Below are 23,347 nucleotides of genomic sequence, written 5' to 3' on the forward strand. Positions count from 1 at the left end.
CTGCTGTATGGCCTGTGTGTCGAGTACCTAAGGAGCTGCCATATTTGTGCTGACAGATGTAGGAATAGAGCCCACCCTCGGGGAGACTCACAGCAAGTACCATGAGGAGAACACCGTGGGCTGAACATGGCCTTCTAGGGGGGTGGTCCAGTTTTCAAATCCCATTGTGCTGTCTGCTAATGACACGTATCCTTAAAAATCCAAGTCAGAATTTATTTAAAGTGAAAGGAAAGAAAACATATTAATACTACTTTGTCCACAGATGAAAAATTGCTTGACTCTGTGGATAGGATTTACAAAATCCAGCTTGAAAACAAAGATATACTAAATATACAACTTCCACTGAAAGAGAGTAAAAGGAATATGTCTCAATTAATATAAAAGATGTTATACAAGAAAAAGAAAATATAGCATGTGTCATAAATGGTACACAAGACATTGATTAATCTTCTCCCAAATGTTTCCATTATTTTGTTCATCAATGTAAACAAGTTTCTCCTATTAGAACAAATGTTTGCCTTTATTTGGTCTCATTTCTTCACCAGATATTCACCTTACTCGTTACCAAATGGCATATACATGAAATAAAATGCTGAAATTGTATGGCATTTGACTTTGTGGTGAGTAGTAGAATTTTAAATCCTTTACATGCACTTCTCTGTTGCTATGACATCATCATAGCAAGTATATCTGACTATAGCACAACAAGGGATACACACAAATAAACAACCACACATATGTAAAGGCACAAATATGTGTGAAACTGACATTCTTTTATTCTGTGACAATGTCACAACTGCGTTTATGACTGTAGGAGGGTGAGTAATAACTATCAGGACACAGTACAGGTGCATGCACATCACATGTTCCTGAGGACCCTGGGGGAAGTTCTGCTCCTTATCCAAACAAAGCAGAGTGAGGACACATTGGTATCTCTGCTCATGAGAATAAAGGGGCTGACAGCAGAGAAACACAGATTGGTTAAGGCAGAGAGGTGCACCAAAAATTGACTCAGATTCTGAGCAGTACCCAAATAAACATGCATGCTGAAGGAGAGAGTGTAGAGAGACACAAAAGTGCTCACTAGAAGAAGGATGGTTGTGGTTGCTCTGGACTCAGGGGAGGATCTGTTGGAGGGACTGTTGCCATGGAGGTGTTGGAACTGTTGCTTGTGCCTGTATAGAATGATAACCATGCAGCCACTGGCCCAGGGCATGATCCCCAAACACAGAACATCAGGGACAGACAGCAAGGCTGAATTTACTGTATGTACACTTTTTTCATAAACATTAGTAAAACAATACCCAAATTCTTTTCTGTTTGTCATATTATTGTTACCCCACTTTGCACTCACATGCACTGGAACAATGATATTGACCAGCAGGTGGAGTATCCAGCACAGAAATACGCAGGGGCCAGTGTACCTGGGAGCTTTTACTTTGAGCTCTGCCCACCTGGAGTCCCTGGGGCTGATGGTGATGGCCTGGAAGACACTCAAGAGACATGTGCTGCTGAAGGACATACCCCTGCCCACCCTGTGAACATAGAAAACAAGTTTGCATCCAAGATCACTGATGAAATGTCTAAACCCAAGAACTGCCATGGTCTGTGGGACTCCCCTAAAGAGTAGGAATAGGCAATTGGCTACAATCAGGTGCTTAATAATCAAATCTGTGCATCTCAACCTACACCCAGAGAAGTCAAGGCAGAGGTAGGAGGAAAGGAGACAGAAATTCCCCAGGATTCCACCCACAGTCAGGGTTAAGAAGATCATACCCGTCATCAAATACCCAGAGGCCATTCTGCCAGTTCTCACAGACTGATACTTATCTTCAAGGGCAGAGGATCCTGCATGAGGACAAGAGGCATGGGCTACATTGAAAATGTCAAATAACACTCAATACGTCTACTTACTATTCGTTAGGTAAACATGTTAAAAACTTTTCAATTAATGGACTTAAACTGCTTTAAGTTTCTAAGTAAAAATTTTATGTGTAGAAATAAAATGATACATGTTTTTAAAAATATTCCAACTTTAAGATGACAACCATTTCAAGTATATTATTATGTATTTATCACTCATGTAAAGAGAACACATAAAGTTTCATTCTATATATTCCTTTCATACTGGTACTAAAACATGAAGAAGATTTAAGCAGAGTGATAAATGGTTTGTTTATTTCCCCCCTGGATCAATAGTATGGCATTTAATACAGTCCAGTCTGATTAAAAGAGTGCATTGAACCTAGTTGTGATCTTTATACTAGTTAGTTGTAACAAAGTTCATTCTGCCATGTCTCACATGAAGGTACAGATAATTGGGGACTTGTTGGCTTAATTGAGTAAAACCTGAAAATTTCACCTACAGTGCTGTTTTATTAAAAAATGTTACCAGATTAGGAAAATAGAAATAATAAAAAAGTGCATTAACTGCCATGTTTCACCATCACAGCTAGTTAGCTGAGTTCTTCCAGTACTCAACATGTTTAATTTTTGTTTTACACTTTGTCATTCTGTTGTATATCAGGAATATCAAGTTTAAGTTTTGTGCATTTTCACAGATATATAAAGAAGCATTCTGAAAGCAAGTATCAATTATAAATAAACCTTCAAATATCTGGATAAATGTAGATGCACTGGTTGCAGCATAGGATTGCAAGAACCTACCCCTTGATCAAGTTGGATATCATGAATACAAGATCAGCCCCACCTGAAGAAAGACATGGAAAGACTTGTTTTAGACCAAGAGAAAAGCTAAGAATCCCTACCACAATCTGATGGCATCCCAATACTATGAGTAATGCAACCCTAGTACATAATAGAGTAGAGGAGGGTAGAAGCTATCATTTATTAGTGTTACTTCATATGCTCATCATGTAACATAAGATACATAAACGAACACAAATAGATCAGATGTGTAAAGAATATCTCTATAGATAGTGGCAAAAATTGAAATAGTGTGACATGGAATTCTTTCCATTTTTATACACTGAAATGGTGGATATGGGGATTGGTATTACATTTTTATTGATATTTGTGTTAATGCACTAAAGATTTTGTACACTGTTAGTGTACAATTTTATGTATTCATATAAATATACACATGTAAATGCATATTTTTAAAGAGTCAGTCAAGCTCAGTCTGTGAACTTGTCAGTATGGAGTCAATGAAAATGGAATATTAGAATTTTATTGTGCAGAACAACATCATTCTAAGAGTTAATAAAATATGACAATTGCTATCTGACACTGATTATCATGAATTCAACTGTTCATTCCACACTTCATCCTGAAGCAAAGGATGGAAACCATCTCACTCTCACTGACTGCCATTCATGTCCCCAGTACACATGAGTCACTGTCCCATTCAGCACCTCTGACAGCAGAGTGTGAGGAAACATTTCCATTCCAGCCACAGATAATCAGATACACTGAATCCGTACCCAATTATATAGTTCTTGCAGGCTTATCCTTTACACATTATGACAAGTATCCAGCTACCTAATTATCCTAACGTGAGTTTATGATTGGTTTTAAGCAAGCGCCACAGCAGAATTATTCAGATGTACAGACTCCAAGCACAATGACAATCACACTCAGTTTTCAATGTCACATGGATGAGCAAAAACTTTTATTTAATGACTGCATTAATTTCCATTAGGGTCTTCCGGTACTGGGGAGGGGTCTGCTATCCTCAGCTCTCCACTAGTTCAGTTCATGCCTCAGGAATCACTCCTCCTCCTGGGTGGCTTTGGCATTGGATCGCAATCAAACAAATAAAATCCCCTTTACCTGCTATGCCTCTTTCTGCTACAGATTCTACCTGTCACACACAAACATAAACTCCTCACCTTCCTCCATCCTGCTGACTGGTGAGTGCAGTCCAGTGGTTCTAACATGCAGTGCTGTGTGGGTGTAGGCAGCCAGACCATGAGATATGACTTTGTCATTTTGTGACCTCATCTCCCTGCAGAACTGCAGTTTCACCTGTCACTGAAATGATGGTTCATCTGGGGAAGATGAGAATAACTCTGGAAAAAATTTCCCTGTTGCAATTAGCAAGTTAAGTCCAGGTCTCCTAGCTAGCATCTCCAAAGAGAGTTGAGATTGTCTTGGGACCCTGTTTTAAAACATTCAATAATGATCACAGGCAGTGGGGCACATGAAGAAGAGCAGGGAATATTATGGTGTCCATTGATGGTTGAATGGTTGAAGGATCTGTGGCTCATATACCTGCTGTTATACTATTCATCTCTAAAAGAATGAAATGTTTTCATTTATATCAACATGAATGAGCCTGGAGGATATTGTAAGTGAAATGTATACACATAAAGAATACTGTGTGTTCTCGTTTATGATTTGAGCTACAGTTTAAAATTCAGAGGAGAATGGTGGTTACCAGAGGCAAGGAAGAATGGGAAGAGGGCAGAGGAGAGGGTGGATAAGAGGTAAAATTCTGCTGTATTATAGCAGTAACTTTTTTTGTGTTCTACAACAGAGTAGGGTGACTAGTTGATAACAATTAATTTATCTGAAGACAGCAAGTAGAGGGGATACTGAGTGTTTACAACACAAAAATGATTAATGTTAGTTTAATATGTTTGTTCCCCTTTTAACACATATTGTGCACAGTACTAAATACTCTGTATCCCTGAAATAGGTACACTGTTTACATCAATTTTATATGTTAAAAAAATAAACTGGATGGCAGACTAGAGGGTGACTGCATCTCCCATCGCTCCAGAACACAGGATTCAAGAAGGGAAGGTATTGAGAGGCTTGGACCAACAAAGAGCCACAGGGTGAGTCTATCCCACAGGGTGAAGCTCTGCCTAGGCGGCAGGCCCGGACAGAAGACAGCTTCTCAGAGCAGGGTAGGGCAGCAAGAGAATTCCCCAAGCAGCCATAGCAGCCATACTCCCTCGGGTGGCAGGCACAATCCACAGACAGATTCTAGGAGCAGGTCCACCCAGTGAGAGCTTTTCTGCACAGAGCCAACCACAAGCCCCGGACCCAGGGGCAGGCCCTGGCCTGCAGGCGACTTCTGGGTCCAGGGCAGGACAGTGAGAGACTTCCCCAAGCAGGCCTGCTTCCTCCAGCAGCAGGCAGGTTCCACAAGAAGCTTCTTGGAGAAGGTCCACCCAGCGAGAGCTTTTCCACACAGAGCCAACCCCAAGCCCGAACCCAGGTGTGGGCCCCAGCCCTCAGGCGGCTTCTAGAACCAAGACAAGACAGGGAGAGGCTTTCCCTGAGAAGCCTGGTTCCCTCAGGCGGTGACAGGCCATGTCTATAGACAGCTTCTAGGAACAGGACTGCCCAGTGAGAGGATTTCTATACAGAATCAGCCCACAGCCCTGGTCCCAGTAGTGGGCTAGGGGCAGCTTTCTTCAGAAGCACTGCATTGTCAAGTTCCTCCAAGACTTCAGGCTACTGGAGGCTAGGAGGTGATATACTGGAAATCTACAGGGACACTATAAGCCAATAGAGGAAATCTACAATATCTCAGAGTCCCACTGATATCTAACCAATATGAGAAAACAAGAAAAGAAAATGTCCCAAACAAACCTAGATACTATATCAATAAAACCCAAGGACAGCACAGCAAAAGAAATGTCAGAAAGGGAGTTCAGAATGTACATATTAAAATGATCAAGGAACCAAACGAGGAGATGAACGATCAAATGCAGGCATTGAAGGAAGAGATGAAAGTGCAAATGCAGGCATTAAATGATTGCACCAATCAACAGTTAAAAGAGCAAATACGGGAAGCAAAAGAGCATTTCAATAAAAAGTTAGAGATACTGAAAAAAAAAACAGAAATCCTTGAAATGAAGGAAACAATAAACCAAGTTAAAAACTCCATAGAAAGCATAACCAATAGGACAGAACACCTGGAAGACAGATCCTCAGACATTGAAGACAAAATATCTACTCTTGAAAACAAAATTGAGCAAACACAGAAGATGGTAAGAAATCATGAACAGAATCTACAAGAATTATGGGATATCATGAAAAGGCCAAATTTAAGAATTATTGGGATTGAGGAAGTCTTCAAGAAACAAACAAAAGGAATGAACAATCTATTCAATAAAATAATATCACAAAATTTCCCAAATCTGAAGAATGAAATGGAAAACCAGGTACAAGAGGCTTATAGGACTCCAAATATACAAAACTACAACAGACCCACACCAATGCACATTATTATGAAAATACGTACCATACAAAATACAGAATTTTAAAAGCTGCGACATAAAATCAAATACATTCGGGAAAAACCAATAAGAATATCAGCAGATTTTTCAATCCAGACCCTAAAAGCTAGAAGGGCCTGGAAAAACATTTACCAATCCCTTAAAGAAAATGGATGCCAACCAAGAATCTTATAACCAGCAAAACTTACTTTCAGATTTCACGACAAAATAACATCCTTCCATGATAAACAAAAGCTAACAGAATTTACAAAAAGAAAGCTGGCATTACAGAACATTCTCAGCAAAATATTCCATCAGGAAGAGATGAAAAACAATGATGCAAATCAGCAATGGGAGGAACTAGCCTAAAGGAATAGCCAAATAAAGGAGAAACCAAATCATGTCAAAAAACAAAAATGAGCCAAATGACAGGGAATACAAATAATATCACAATAATAACCCTGAATGTTAATGGCCTGAACTCATCAATCAAAAGACATAGACTGGCAGATTGGATTTAAAAGAAAAATCCAACAATATGCTGCCTGCAAGAGACTCATCTCATAGAAAGCGATACTCATAGATTAAAGGTGAAAGGATGGGAAAAAACATACCATGCACATGGACACAGCAAAAAAAGAGTATCCATCCTCACTTCAGATAATATGGACTTCAAACCAAAACTATTCATAAGGGATAAAGAAGGACATTTCATACTGCTTAAGGGAAGCATAAATCAGCAAGACATAACAATCATAAATATCTATGCCCCGATCATTGGCTCATCCATGTACGTCAAACAAATCCTTCTTAATTCCAGAAATCAAATAGACCATAACACAATACTAGGCAATTTTAACACACCTCTCTCACCACTGCATAGATCCTCCAAACAAAAATTGAATAAAGAAACCATAGATCTCAATAACATAATCAATAATTTAGACTCAACGGACATATGTACAATATACCATCCAACAAAGAGTGAATACACTTTCTTCTCAGCAGCACATGTATCCTTCTCTAAAATAGACCATATTTTATGCCATAAAGCTACTATAAGTAAATTCAAGAAGATAGAGATCCTACCTTGTATTCTACCAGATCATAATATATTGAGATCAGAAATAAATGACAGAATAAAAAACAGAAACTTCTCCAATACCTGGAGATTAAATAATACATTATTATATGATGAATGGATAACAGAAGACATCAGGAGGGAAATTAAAAAATTCTTAGAAGTAAATGAGAACAAAGACACATCATATCAAAATCTCTGGAACACTATGAAAGCAGTACTTGGAGGAAGACTTATTTCATAGAGCACATTCAACAAAAGAAGTAGAAATCAACAAATAAATGACTTAACACTACAGCTGAAAGCCCTACAAAATGAAGAGCAGACCAACAGCAAAAGTAGTAGAAGACAAGAAATATTTAAAATCAAAGCCGAAATCAACGAAATTGAAACAAAAGAAACAAACAGAAAAATTAACAAAATAAATAGTTGGTTCTTTGAAAAAATAAACAAAATTGATAAACCCTTAGCCACACTAACAAAGAGAAAGAGGGAGAAAACTCAAATTACTAAAATTCGGAATGAACAAGGAAATATCACAACAGACACGAGTGTAATACAAAACATAATTAGAAGCTATTTTGAAAATCTATACTTCAACAAAACAGAAAACCTCGAAGACATCAACAAGTTTCTAGAGACATATGAATTACCTAAACTGAACCAAGAGGACATACACAACTTCAATAAATCACTTTCAAGCAATGAAATAGAAGAGGTCATCAAAAGCCTACCAACAAAGAAAAGTCCGGGACCAGATGGGTTCTCAGTATACAAAACCTTAAAAGACGAACTCATTCCAATACTCCTCAAAGTATTCCATGAAATAGAAGAGGAGGGATCCCTCCCAAACTCATTCAATGAAGCCAATATCACCCTGATACCTAAACCAGACAGAAACACATTGGGGAAAGAAAACTTCACGCCAATATTCTTAATGAATATGAACGCAAAATTCCTCAACAAAATTTTAGCAAATCACATACAAAAAATATGTTAAAAAGATAGTGCACCGCGATCAAGTGGATTTTATCCCAGGGATGAAGTGTTGGTTCAACATCTGGAAATCAATAAATGTCATTCACCATATCAACAGACTTAAAGTTAAGAATCACATGATTATTTATATAGATGCAGAAAAGCATTTGATAAAATACAGCATTCCTTCATGCTCAAAACCCTAGAAAAAGAAGGGATAGAGGGAACATTCCTTAATATTGTAAAGGCCATCTATGCTAAGCCCATGGCCAATATCATTCTAAATGGTGAAAAACTGAAAGCATTCCCCCTAAATACTGGAACAAGGCAGGGATACCCTCTTTCACCACTTCTATTCAACATGGCCCTCAAAACTCTGCCAGAGCAATTAAACAAACCAAAGAAATTAAATATATATTAATAGGAAAAGAAGACCTCAAACTATCCCTGTTCGCTGATGACATGATTATATATTTAGAGGAACCCGGAAATTCCACCAGAAAACTTCTAGAACTCATAAGTGAATTCAGTAAAGTAGCAGGTTACAAGATCAATGCTCATAAATCCATTGCATTTTTATACATAACTGATGAATCTTCAGAAAGAGACGTTAGGAAAACTACCCCATTCACAATAGCCTTGGGAAAAAAAAAAATACTTGGGAATCAGTCTCACAGAAGAGGTGAAAGACCTCTACAATGAGAACTACAGAACACTAAAGAAAGAAATTAAAGAAAACCTTAGAAGATGGAAAGATCTCCCATGTTCTTGGATAGGCAGAATCAATATTGTCAAAATGGCCATACTACCAAAAGTTCTATACAGATTCAATGCAATTCCAATTAAAATCCCAATGATGTACCTTACAGAAATAGAGCAAGCAAGTATGAAATTCATCTAGAAGAATAAGAAACCCAGAATAGCTAAAGTAATCCTTAGCAGAAAGAGCAAAACAGGGGTATCACAATACCAGATCTTCAACTCTACTACAAAGCAATAGTAACAAAAACAGCATGGTATTGGTACCAAAATAGACCGGTAGATCAATGGTACAGAATGTAGCTGTTAATGGGATAAGAAAAGAATATATAGAAATTCTAGATAATAGAAAGAAGTAGTTGGTTTTTAGCATGGGAAAAGGGAGAAAGAGACTCTGAGGGAACAGGTAAACAAAAGGAAAAGAGAGCAAGAAAAGTAAAGAAATAAAAACTTATAATATTTCAATAAGGATAAAAAAGAAAATCTACACTATAACAGTCATATAGTAGTCAAACCTCCCAGTCTTCAGTAGCCTGATGTATGAGAGGTACCTGACAATGAGCTCCAAGTCTCCAGCAGGAGTCTCAGGATGGGATTTGCTCCACCTAAAGATCAGAGCTATGGCTTCCAGGATTATCCAAGATGGCCACTCTGGCTTTGAAATGTGTTGGCAAATGGGGAGCTGCAGCTTGGGGTGTGGGCATGGTCAGCTGGAGTCCTAGAACCAGGTGCAGTTGGTTGGGCAGGGGTCCTGGAGGTGAGGTGTGGTCGGTCTTGTTGTAGAATCCTGGAGGAAGGGTGTAATCAGTCAGTCTGGGGGTCCTGGTGTTGGGGAGAAGTCAGTTGATGTGAGGGCCCCAGAGACAGTGAGCAATCACTTGGGCTGCGGGATTCTGGATTCAAGACTCAGTAAGTCCAACCAGGGATCCTACAGGGTCTGGCTGTTGTCTCAAAATAGTGGCAGCCACATGTAACCAAACCTGGAGGTACTGTGACAGTGAACTTCCAGGCAACATCAGGCAGCTGGCACTCCACTGGCAGTCTGCAGTCAGTTGGCTGACTACTGTCAGATGATCAGGAGGTGAACCTTGGGTGGTGGGTGAAGGGTAGGTGAAAGGCAGGTGATGAAAAGGCAAGAGTCAAGCAATGATAGGTGATTGACAGTGAGCAATCTGCACTCAAAAATCTGTTGATATGCTGGCAGACAGCAAGTGATCACAGTAGACAAATGGGGTAAACAGCAAGAGATTAATAAGCAGCAAAAAATGCCTCACCAAGAAACACATATCCTCTGCTTGAAACCCAAGTTACACAGTGACAAGGAACACAGCCTCTCTCAAGTCCACCATCTTAGATCTCCAGTCTAGGCTTAAGATTTTGCAGATGTAATTACTTAAGATCCCAAGTAGGAATTTCTGAAGATAAATTTCCCTCTTACTCATTTTTCATACTTAGAGAATGCGTGGACTGCAAAACACCATATCCCCAATATATGTCTTTTCCCAAGAAAGGAGTTAGTTTTCAGAAAGGATGACACAGTCAGCCTGGAAGGTGCAGACAAACATTATCTTGTCGACACTGTTTTCTCTCAGGTGTGCTAGGGATTTGAGTAAGCACTTGCTGTGTACAGACAGCTGCTCCGTTGCATGCATGCCACATTCCTTGGCATGCTTGTCACACAGGGAAATGAGCCAGGGGAGAAAATGCTGTCAGTCCTTTAATCTGTTTTCATATTTCCCAACTGAGGGCAGCAGTGTGTCCATTGGTAGTATCTGGCTCTAGAGTATCTTCCAGAACATGCCACTCAGGCTTAGGGACTCCAGGTGGCAGATTGATTTCAAATCTCCCAGATACAAGAGCCCCTTCACTGTCCTCTGCTGGGTATAGACTTGCTGTTTAGTCTTTCTTTTGTGGTGACCTGATTGACAGAAAGAAAACACATATTCCAATGCAAATAGACTGTATATTATTCTGCTCCAGATGATTAGGAAGTTCTTTTATTCAGTAAGTATAGCATTGCTTTCCATCACTGATGTTCTGTGTATGGGGCTCCATGCTCTGGGTAAGTGCTTCTTGGTTTTCACCCCAACCAGACACAAGCAGTGTGTCCAACATATGTATACAATCAAACTTTCCTTGACATCCTCCCCTGAGATCAAAACTGTACACCGAATTCTTACTCTGTTTGGCATCTTTGTATGTTTCTATTTTCTCTCATTCATTATCCAAATGTATTTGATTTGTCTCCAAATCCCAGGTCCTCTCTTTTCACTTTTATTGCCCTAAAAATTTTCAAGTTTTCCCCCTGTCTGTTCCTTTCTTTCCTTGAGATTTGACAACAGTTTATCCAGAATCTGCTGCTTTTACTGTGGAAGGAATGCATTCAATCCATTTCAATGGAGAAACACTCTCTGTGTTTCACTGTGTTGAGCAGTTGTTGAATTCAAACTCTTGTAATTCCCCCAAAATGTAAAGGATCTGCTCACCCTTAAAGGAGTTCATGGCCATCCCTCCCCCCCCCCCGATTCTCCTCACAGATTCTCATCCAGAAACTACCTACACCTCCTCTACTATTCAGTGATGAGAGTGCTCCCAGGGGGTATGTCTTGGAGCCTCAGCAGAGCATGTCTCTGAAAAGTACCTCTGGGAAATACTTTTTTAGGGCAGAAGAATATGGAAAGTACACTTTAATGACTAAAACATGATAACCTGAACATGCAAGTGTCCAAAATTCTGCTTAAATGCTTGAAAGTGAAATTCCAGGAGAGACCTTGAGCCCTTTCCTATATGGAAGAAATCCAGTTCTAATTTAATGTACCTTGTCTTTATTTTTGCTAATATTCCTGGTTGCTTATTCTTTAAGGGCATTTCAAATATTTCCTAAGCATCAAGTTCTTAGACTTTTGTTGTTGATTTTTGGCAAAATTTCATTGTTATCTGACAAGGCACTATATATGAATAATTTTCCTTTGTAAATTGATGGAAATTTTTCTTTTCACTGGGAAATTTAAAATTAGAATAAATCATAGTTGCCTGAAAAAATGAATCTTGTCTTTTGTACACTTTGTCACAGTGTGCTCCACATGTCTGTGTTTCCTCCATTCCCAAGGTCCAATCTTCAGATTCCTTTCTCTGGAGGACAATATCTAAGATTCCAAGATATCTCTGTCCTACTCAGTGTCTGGAGCAGCTCTCTTCCATTCTGAAGTGGATATTTTCTAGGACTTACTGTATTTTCTAGAAGTGTTTGCTGAGAAGGGAGAGGTAGAAGGTTCTTAGGGTCTTTCTGCAGAAAAGGACTCTAATACCCAAGGTAGGAAGAGTGCTATGTGGAAGGATTGCAGGAGGTGCCCAGGAAGCTTTCTTGGAGGGAGCAAAGAACACCTTGAAATCATTGCAGAATTTTGTCTTTCTCTAATTAGACTTTATATTTAAAATCATTACCTTTTAAACTTAGTTTATACTATAAGCTTTGTTTTGCCAAATCATGTTATATTTAGTTTAAGTTAATTTTTGTCAACTCATGAAAATGTAGCATTATTTTCTGCTGACTTTGTGCCATTTCAGCATCATTCAAAAGGACAGAGAAATCAGACAAGCAAAAAGAGGATGGAAGTAAGAGAAGGAAGAGAAGCATTCTGTGGAAAATAGGACATAGAGGGGAGATTGGGGTAGAAGAGAAGAAGAAAATAATGTCCAAGGAAGCAGAAGGTATTGTTCTCCTAAAGGTTGTTCAGTTAGGGACATTAAATTTCAGAGTTACCTGGGCTTTTCTTTTACATTTTTATATACAAACTTATTTCACTGCCATAGGCAAATACACAATATCAGTTGATATGAGTCTCCAAATATTATTACATAAAAATCTTAATCTAACTACATTAAATTTGACCTCAGGTAGAAATGAGGTCACTGTAGAAGAAATTAGATGTGTGAGATGATCCTTAAGTAGGGTTCTGAAATGGCTACATAAATCCAAATGTCACATTGTACCTTATAAATTTACACAAGTATGATTGGTCAATTCAAAAGGCTGAAACAGGAAAACTTTCACACAAACGTGGGCATACTTTCAGCACCATATAAAGGTGAAGGAAGATTTGTAAAAGTTTAGGGACGGCAAGGATTGCTCCAAACCACCCAAAGGCAGGAGAGAGGCTCAGAGCAACATGCAGAAAACATGGTCTAGGACTGGGAGATGATCATTTTTGTTGTTCTAAGACATCAGAAGCAATGATACACATTCCAAACCAACCACACAAAATAGAGGCACACATCATACATGTTAGCAAACTCCTGGAATGTGTTGGATTATACTTGCATGTCATCAGGTTCAGTAACTGAGAACAACATGCTCTAAGATATTAAGATTCTTACATTTTGTACTGCACATATGTTCAAAACTCTACTGTATCAAGATTGATATTGAGGTGATTCATATATTCTATATTTATCCATGTATTAAATTTCTTTTATCAGTGTTGAAGTATGTTGCTTTCTGCAGCTCCACTTGTGAATGTAATTGTTGTCCTACTTTAAATGGCAACTTCTTCTCTGTATATTCTGAAAAATGTATATTTTGGAAAAGGATCCATGAGCTGCTGATTAGAAAGTAAACTCATTTTTTTTATACAAAATATCCTGTGGATAATGATCAGATTCATTTCATTAACAGTATTACTAAGGTTAACAGTGTCTTTACTGATTTTGTTTAAGAATTTCTTGTCCCCTTATTACAAGATGTATTGAAGCCTTCCAATATTATTCTATTGGAGTCTATCTGGGATTTAATGTGAGAAAGTATTTGAGGTGTTTTAAATTTTATTTGTTATTTTTATATATACATGAAAACAGAGTGTATTTTTACATATCATATGTACATGTGAAAAGAAAGCCTGCAGAGTGGGAGAAAATATTTCCACACACACTTCAGACAGAGCAATAATCTCCAAAATCCACTAAGACCTTTAAAAAACTTTACACCAAAAATACAAAGAACCCATTCAATAAATGGGTTAAGAAACAAGGCAGACATTTCTCAGAAGAAGATATACAGGTGCTCAACAAATATGTGAAAAAGTGCTCTTCATCTCTAGTAATTAGAGAAATGAAAATTAAAACTGCCCTAAGATTTCATCTAACTCCAATTAGAAGAACTATTATCAAGAACACAAGCAATAATAAGTGTTGGTTTGGCATGGATGTGGGGGAAAAGGCACACTCATACATTGCTGGCGTTGTTGCAAATTGGTGCAACCACTCTGGAAAGGAGTATGGAGATTCCTAAAAAAACCTGGAATGGACCCACCACTTGACCCAGCTTTCAAATTCCTCAGCCTATACCCAAAGGACTTAAAATCAGCATACTACAGTGATGCAACCACATCAATGTTCATAGCTGCTCAATTCATAATAGCTAGATTATGGAACCAACAGAGATGCCCTTCAATTTATGAATGGATAAAGAAACTGTGGCAAATATACACAATGGAATATTACTTAGCTATGAAGGATAAAATTATGGCATTTGCAGGTAAATGGATTAAGTTGGAGAGTATCATGCTAAGTGAAATAAGCCAAGTTCCTCAAAAAATACCAAATATTCTCTCTGATAAGTGGATGATGATAAATAAAGAGGGGCAGGGAACTGGCAGGAGGAGCAAGAGAAGAATGAAGGCACTTTGGATGGTGTAGATGAAAATGGGGTCAAAGCGGGTGGGGAAAGGAAAGATAGTAGGCTGAGACAGACAGAATTACCCTGTGTATATGTATGATTACATGAATGGTGTGAATCTACATAGTGTCCAACCATAGAAAAGCTGTACCCTATTTGTGTACAATGAATTCAAATGCAGTCTGTAAAAATTAAAATTAAAAAAAAAACCATTTACCTTTACTTCTAAAACAGAAATCAAAGAGTGGCTGAGAGAGCTGTCAACATGCAGTATTGGCCTCCTTCTATGGGGCATTGCAGAGACCTAGTCCCCATGTGGAGTGTTCTTCCTGTCTGTCTCCGAAAGGAAACCACATAGGCCTCTTCCAGGAGATAGGTCCCACAGCAAGAACTAAAAATCAGCTCTTTACAATAATGCTGAAAGTAAATAGACTGAACTCACCAATCAAAAGACAAAGACTGGTGTAATGGATTAAAATACAAGACCCATCAATTTCTTGTGCACAAGGTAAACACCTGTAGCCAACTGTATCCACAGGTTGAACATGAAACAATGGAAAATATATGCCTTACATATGGACATTGAATGTGATTAGGAGTACCTATTCTCACATGTGACAGGGACTTCAAACTCTGCAATCAGTCACGAAAAAAAGGTCACTTCATACTGGTTAAGTGAATTACCCAATAAGAAAATATAGTAATTATAAATATTTATTGCCAAACATCAGTGCAATAAATACAAAAAACAAACACTACTCAAGATGAAGAATTAAATATGACCAAATATAATAATACAAAGTATTTTAAATGCATCTCTCCCACCAATACATTGGTCATGCAGAAATATGATAAGGAAAGACATTTTAGAACTAAAAAATACTACTAATTAAATGAACCTAAGGCACCTTTATATACTATTTCACCCATGAACAATCAAATTGACTTTTTTTTGTAAATGACACATGGAATATTCTCCAAAACAGAAAATATTTGGATACCAAGGAAGCCTTGGAAAATATAAGAAAAATAATGATGATTCCATACATCTTACCAGATGCTCATTCAGTGCAATTGGAAATCATTTAACAAAAGGAAAACCATAAAACACTTAAAAACCTGCAGATTAAATAATACACAATTAAATGAGGAATACAACAGAAAAGAAACCAGGAAATAATTTTTTAAAAACTTAGTAACATAGGAGAACAGAGAGACAACAAATCAAAATCTATGGGACAGTATAAAGGCACATCTGATAAGAAAGCTCATAACATTGACTTCCTTCATTTAAGAAAATGATCACAAATAAAAAAAACTCTTATGATGCACCACCAGTTCTTAAAAGAGGAAGAACAAACTAAATCCAAAATAAGCAGAAGACACGAAATAATTAAGACTGGAGTCTAAATTAATTGAAACTGAGACCTTAAATACAATGCATCAGGGCAACAGGCTTGGTTCTTGAAAACAATAAACAAGACTGAGAAATTCTTAGTTAAACTTCCAAAATAGAAGACCAAAATCAAAATTTAAAATGAAAAGCAGTCTACAACAGACACTTTTGAATTATAGGTGATCATCAGAAACTATTTTGAAAATTTATACTGACATAAACTGAAAAATCTAGAAAATATTAATAAATTTCTAGACACATGACCACCCAGAATGAACCATGATGATACACACAAAATAGGTAGACAAATATTAACTTATGAGTTTGAAGTGGAAATTAAAAACCCTCCAAAATATAAAAGTATAGGACTAAATGAATTCTTAGATGAGTTAGAGAAGACCTTTAAAGAGGAATTAATGCATATTCTCCTCAAATTATTCTATGTAATAAAAAGGAAGGTAAAACTTCCAAACTCATCCTATGAAATCAGTATCACTCTGATATCAAGCCCAAACAGACACACTAAGGAAGTAAAACAACAGACCAATATCTCTGACGAACAAAAAACAAATATCCTTGCAAGCTAGATCCAGAAACACATTAAGAAAATAGTACACCATGATCAAGTGACTTTCATCCCAGAGATGCAGTATAAAGCAAATCAATAAATGTAATCCACCACACAAATATTATCAAGGACCAAAATCATGTGACCATCTCAATAGATGCAAAAACAACACTTCAACAGATCCAGAAAAATTTGTGTCTTAAAAAGGTAAAAAAACTGTCATAGAAGGGATTCACCTCAAAATTGCCATGGCTTTACTTGTCAAATCCAAGGTCAACATTATAGTGAATGAAGAAAAACTGAAGAAATTTCTGCTAAAATGAGGAGTAGGACAAAGATGTCCAGTCTTACCACTCCGGTCCAACATTACTCTTGACCCCCTACTTGGGACAATCAAGCAAAATATTGAAATTAAGGGTACACAAACAAAGAAAGGAGTACAATTTTCCATTTGCTATTAAAGTGATCCTACATTTAGAAAATCAAATGGGCTAAGGAAATGAGCAAACACTTCACAAAAGAAGATCTACATGAAAAAATGTCCAACGTCTCTAGTCATAAAACAAATGCAAATCAAAACTACACTAAGATTCCATCTCACTCCAATTCGAATGGCGATTATCAAGAATACAAGCAATAGTAGTTGTCGGTGAGGTGTGGGAGAAAAGGTACACTCGTACATTGCTAGTGAGGTTGCAAATTAGCGCAGCCACTCTGGAAAACAGGATTGAGATTCCTTAGAAAACTTGGAATGGAACCACCATTTGACCCAGCTATCCCACTTCTTGGCCTATACTCAAAGGACTTAAAATCAGCATACTACAGTGATGCAGCCACATCAATGATCATAGCTGCTCAATTCACAATGGCCAGATTGTGGAACCAAACTAGATGTCCTTCAATTGATGAATGGATAAAGAACTGTCATATATATACACAATGCAATATTACTCAGTCATAAAAAAGAATAAAATTATGTCATTTGCAGGTAAATGGATGAAGTCGGAGAATATCATGCTAAGTGAGATAAACCAATCCCAAAAAACCAAGGGCCGAATGATCTCTTTGATCAGTAGATGATGATACATAATGGAGAGGGTGAGAGGGAGGCAAGAATGTAGGAAGGATGGATTGTATAGAGGAATGAGAGGTGGGAGGGGTGGGAGGAAGGGGAAAAATAACAGATTGAAATAAACATCAGTACCCTATGTACATGTATGATGAAACAAATGGTGTGAATGTACTTCATGTACAACCAGAGAAATGTTTGTTTATAATGAATTTGTTTATAACGAATCGAAATAAATAAATTTAACAAAAGAAAATCAAAACAGAAAAGGAAAAACACCAGAAACTTTCTGTAGCAGATAAATTAATTCAGTAAAGTAGCAGAAGACACTATCAACATTCATACATCAATCAGTTTCTTTTAATCCAATAACAAACATGCTGAGAAAAAAAATCTAAAAAAAACTATTCCATTCACAGTAACCACAAAAAATGAATGAATTTCTTTAAAATAAATCTAACCAAAGAGGAGAAGAACCTCTACAACAGAAACTATAGAATACTGAAGAAAGAAAATTAAGAAGAGGTTAGAAGATGGAAAGACCTTCCATGTTCTCAAATAGGCAAGATTAAAATTGTCAAAATTAACATACTGACAAAAGAAATATACAGATTCAACGCAATCTCCATCAAAGTACCAATGATATTTTTCACAGAACTAGAGAAAACAGGCATAAAATTCATTTTGAAGAATAAAAGACCCAGAATAGACAGAGCACTCTAGAGTAAGAAGAGTGATATGTGAGGCATCACAATTCCTGACTTCCAATTTTACTACAGAGCTATATAAACCAAAATAATCCTTGGTATTGGCATCAAAATGCACATGAACACCAATGGGATAAAATAGACAACATGGAGGCAAACAGACATAGGTACTGTCATGTCATACTCTGCAAGGTACCAAAATCATAAGTTTGAAAAATGATGTCCCTTTCAACAAATGGTGCTGTGAAAACTGAATATCCATATTTAGAATTTGAAATGACATCAATATCTTTTATCTTTCCAAAAAGTCAACCTGAAGAGAATCAATGACCTTGAAATTAGGCCAGAAAATTTGCAAGTTCTAGAAGAAAACATATTTATTAAGGTATCAACTTCCTTTAGAAGACCCCTAAAGCTCAAGAAATGAAATCAAGAATCAAAAGTGAAATGGCATGGAATTAAATCCTTTTCACAGCAAAGAAACAATTAAGAGTAAGAAGAGATGGTCTCCACAATGGGAGAATAGCTTTGTAGATATTCCTCCAACATGGAATTAACACCCACAATACATATAGACCTCAAACAATTTAACACAAGGTCTGGGGTTGTGGCTCAGCGATAGAGTGTTCACCTAGCACACATGGAGCACTGCGTTCGATCTCGGCACCATATAAAAATAAAATATACATTTGTGTCAACCTACAACTAAAAATAAATATATAAAAAATTTAATACAGGAAAATACCCTAACTAATAAATAGCTAAAGGAATTAAATTTTTATCAAAAGAATATACATTATCTACATTATATATATATATACATGTAAAATGTTCAAAACCTCTAGCAATGAGGGAAATATGAATCAAATCTACATTGATATTTATCTAACTCCAGTTAGAGTGGCAATTATGAAGAAAACAAATAAAGCAGGGGAAGATGTGGGCAAACAGTTACACTTAAATACTTACAGTGAGACTGAAAATTAGTTGGAAGCATACTGAGATTCCTAAAAAGACTAGGAATGGAACCACCATATGACACAGTCACCCCATTCATTGGCACATGTCTGACAGAACTAAAATCTTCATACTAGATTGATACAGGAACATCAGTATTTATACCACCACAGTTTATAATACCCAAGTTACGAAACCAGTCCATGTACCAGTCGATGGAGGAATGGATAAAGATAATTTAGTATAGACACAAATGGTGTTTTATTGGGCCATAAGATTGCAAAAGATTGTGACATTTTCTGGTAAATGGATGGAACTGGATAACATCATGCTAAGTGAAGTAAACCAGATAGAAATTCTAGCATTTAATATGTTGTTTCAAATGCAGCAGCTAGAGAAAAATAAGGGGGTAAGGAGTATCCCATGGAAACAGGGAAATCAGTAGAGAAAGGGAGGAGAGGCAGAGGAGAAATGGCAAAGGAGGAACTGTTGACTGAAATTGACCATGTTAGGTATGTATATGAATATATCACACAGAATTTTACTTTCCTGTATCTTTAAACACCAATTATGAAAACAATAAAAGTAAGGGAAGTAAGACCAGCAGAGTAGAGGAAGAGGAACAGGTGAATAAGTAGAGGAGAAAAAGACATTATATAAAGAAAATCATATTTCATTCATGTATGATTATTCCACAATAAACCCTATAATATATAATTTAAAAACACAACAGGAAAATATTGAATAACCCAACTACTAAAAGACTAGAGAACTTAGTAAACACTTTTGACTAGATGACATGCCAATAATGGCCATGTGATATATGAAAAATGGTCAATATGGTTATTCCTTAGGAAAATGCAATTACTGACACAATGAGATACCACATCACCCAATTCAGAATGACTGTGATCTAGCATAGAACATGTACTGGCAAGATGTGTGGAGAAAGAGAAACCCTGGTGCTCTCTTGATGGGGAGGACAATCACTACAGCCATGAGTGGAGCCAAAGTGAGGTTTCTTGAAAGCTGAAACTAGAGCTGCCATGGGGTCCAGCCATCCCAGTGCTGAAAATAAACTGAAAGGAATGAACTCAGTGTGTTCCAAGGCATCTGCATTCCAAGATTATTTGCAGCAATATTCTATCTAGCCAGGATGTTCAATCAATCAGAAAGTCCATGGAGAGATGAATGAAAATGAAACACTGTTCCACGATAAAAAGAAGGGTGAAGTCCTTTCATTGTGGTAAATCCCCAGGAAGGAAAAACATTCTGTTAAGGGAAATGATGCAGAATAATAAGCAACACACAATCCCACTCAAGTGAAATCTAAACAAACAGTTCTATTGAAAGTTAAGAGCAGAAGAGTAGATACAGGATAATGAGGAGAAAGTGGTGCAATCTGTCAGAACAGTATTATTGCTTGAAGAGGAATTGGTTCTTTTCTGCAAGAGTAAACTTAGTAAATATAATAACCTCAATGCATCATACATCTCAAAATAATGACAAAAGTGGAAGTTCATTGTAGTCATAAAGACATGATATAATTGGAAGTGCACGGATATGCTAAGTACCTTGAATTGATCACTACCCAATATATGCAAAAATCATAATATCACACTGTTCCTCATAAACATGTACAAATATTATGCCAATCAAACCAATTAAAAATAAATTTAAAAAGATTCTTTGATCCAATTCTCTCACCTTCTTTTTCGTACCTTCAGATCTATGTCGTGAACACTTCTTATCCTATGCAAATTTCTTAAAAGGTGATAGGGGACAGAAGAGATATAAATGTGGATAGTAGCATCTAAATACTTGTATGAATTTTGGGACACTTAGTACCTACCTTCCTGTTTATTATGAAGACTAACTCAGAACATCACTGAAGTTTCAGCAGATAACACCATAACATACTTCTGATCATGTAGTACAGGTTTATTAAACATTGCATTAATGAATGTAAACATGCTGATCTCCAAAAGCAGACTTTCTTAGACAACTAACTTCATCAACTTTCAAGAAGTAGAAAGCAACAAAAAATATTAAGAAATATAATTAGTGTTCTTCACCGGAAATAATAGAAGTAGTATTTGTGTTGATAAAATGTGGGTGGGTGGGAGGCACTGTGCAGTACCTGCTTTTCTCCAGCACAGAGTTGGTCACGGTAAATACAGTGGGAAGAACATCATCATCAAGAGGAAAGGTCTTAAAGAAGTCAATTCATGGGTTTCACTCCAAGCTTGCAGAACTACAATGTCAGATAGGGCTGTGGACACCACATGATTAACAAGCACATGGAAGCTCGAGAGGCAAGACTTGCCTAAGTGATCTGAGCCAAGAGTTCCAATGAAAGTCTCAGCCCAAAGTTCCAATAATGATCATATCCAGTTGTAGGAAATATATTCATCATTGCCACCACTGTGAATGCACTGTGTTTACCTAGGTAGATGCACCAGTGGTGTCTGAATTAACTGTTCATGCTGAGTGCACATGAGTACAGGGTCAACTGTGAGGGTCTCTGACTACAATCATAAAACTGAGTTTACTATTCATTCCAAAGGGAGGTAACAACCTCTGCCTAGTTGCATTAGGGACAGGGCAGGGCAGGGCAGCTCAAATTTCCATTTCTGTAGCAACAGTTCTTGTTTGGGAGGCAGGGGAGGACACCTGGATGCAGGAAGGACATCCCATTTCATTCTCCACACAGGAGTACATTGTTCTTGAACCTCTGCTGTGAAAAAGGACACATGAGTGAGGCCTTTTTGTTTGTGAGGTCCTTGTGCCTGAGGATGTGGTGGGATAGTTGAAGGGTTTTCCTGATGACTTTAAAGGCAGCTTCTCAAGCAGAAGGCAGGAATTGTCAAGGTAATCTTGTCTGAGAAGGAAATCCACAAAAGGAGGAAGATATGTCAACCTCACAGGGAAGAAATCTCAGGACAAGGACCCTGTCCACTTTTCCTCCTGAGGTGTTATATATTTAGAATTTTAGAATCTTTGCTTCTGGTATTCTTCACTGGTGTGTCTGTTTTCAATGATTGTTTTTATTTTTCATTGTATTACACTTAAAGTTACTCTTTTTTTTATCACAATGGGGATTTAACACAGGGATTTAGGAATGGCAGGCAAGGCTCTACCACTGACCAACATGCTGACCCAAAGATTAATTCTTAAAGTACTTTTGCCTTAGATATCAGAGTCAGCTCTCCATTCTATTCTCCTCAGGGTCTTTTGATCAGGACAGATTCTCACCAAGAAATTGTGAGCTGTGATATTCCTAATGTCCTTATCGTGACAGATGAACATGGTGATACACACTTCCTACTGGGAATGGAGTCTAGTCCTCAGCATCAGTGAGGAAGGAGTGTTCAGGTTCCATGGTGCTCCATCAGCTCTTTACAGTTCAGACTTTGGGATGTGCACGTTGAAACTGAGTGACATTCACACGAACCTTTTACAAATCTACTTGGCAGTAGCACCTAATGCTGAAGAGACCTAAACATGCCCACACAACTTCCACATCTATGGATATGTGCAGCAGATTCTTCCATGTGTCACCAAAAGGATCTCCAGAATTTACATGTCCAGCACTCTCCTAATAGCCAACTGAAAACACTCACGTGTGCATCTGTAGTGGACAGTTACATCAATGAAGTTGCCATAAACACTGGAAATCAGTGCTATAAAGCAATTACATTTAAATACTAACCTGAATTTAAAGCAACCTATAAAATTTAAAGCCACCAAAAACATTCCTAGTGTATAAAAGTTGCATAAAGCAAAAATGAGGTTAGAGTGCTCTATGCTGAAAGGTGTCAGAATAGTTCTGACCCCTGAGAAGCATGATCAGAGAGAATATTGATGAGAAATCTGTGGGCAGATCATGTCCTGATTTCTTCTAGAAAGATTCTACACAGCTGTATCCAGTTTTTAAAATTTCATTATGCTGTCCAGCAATGTC

General features: G+C 37.4%; 1 protein-coding gene across 1 annotated transcript; it reads right to left on the bottom strand.

Moving 5' to 3' along the window:
• Positions 1-859: 859 nt before the first annotated feature.
• On the bottom strand, positions 860-1,801 carry LOC306647719 (vomeronasal type-1 receptor 4-like; the record flags this gene model as incomplete). The annotated part of the gene is made up of 1 exon (XM_079117212.1): positions 860-1,801. One exon carries the CDS (start codon positions 1,799-1,801, stop codon positions 860-862), a length of 942 nt encoding a protein of 313 aa, XP_078973338.1.
• Positions 1,802-23,347: the final 21,546 nt, after the last annotated feature.

This window comes from Sciurus vulgaris (genome assembly GCF_902686455.1).
Source record: "Sciurus vulgaris genome assembly, chromosome: 17".
NCBI lineage: Eukaryota > Metazoa > Chordata > Mammalia > Rodentia > Sciuridae > Sciurus > Sciurus vulgaris.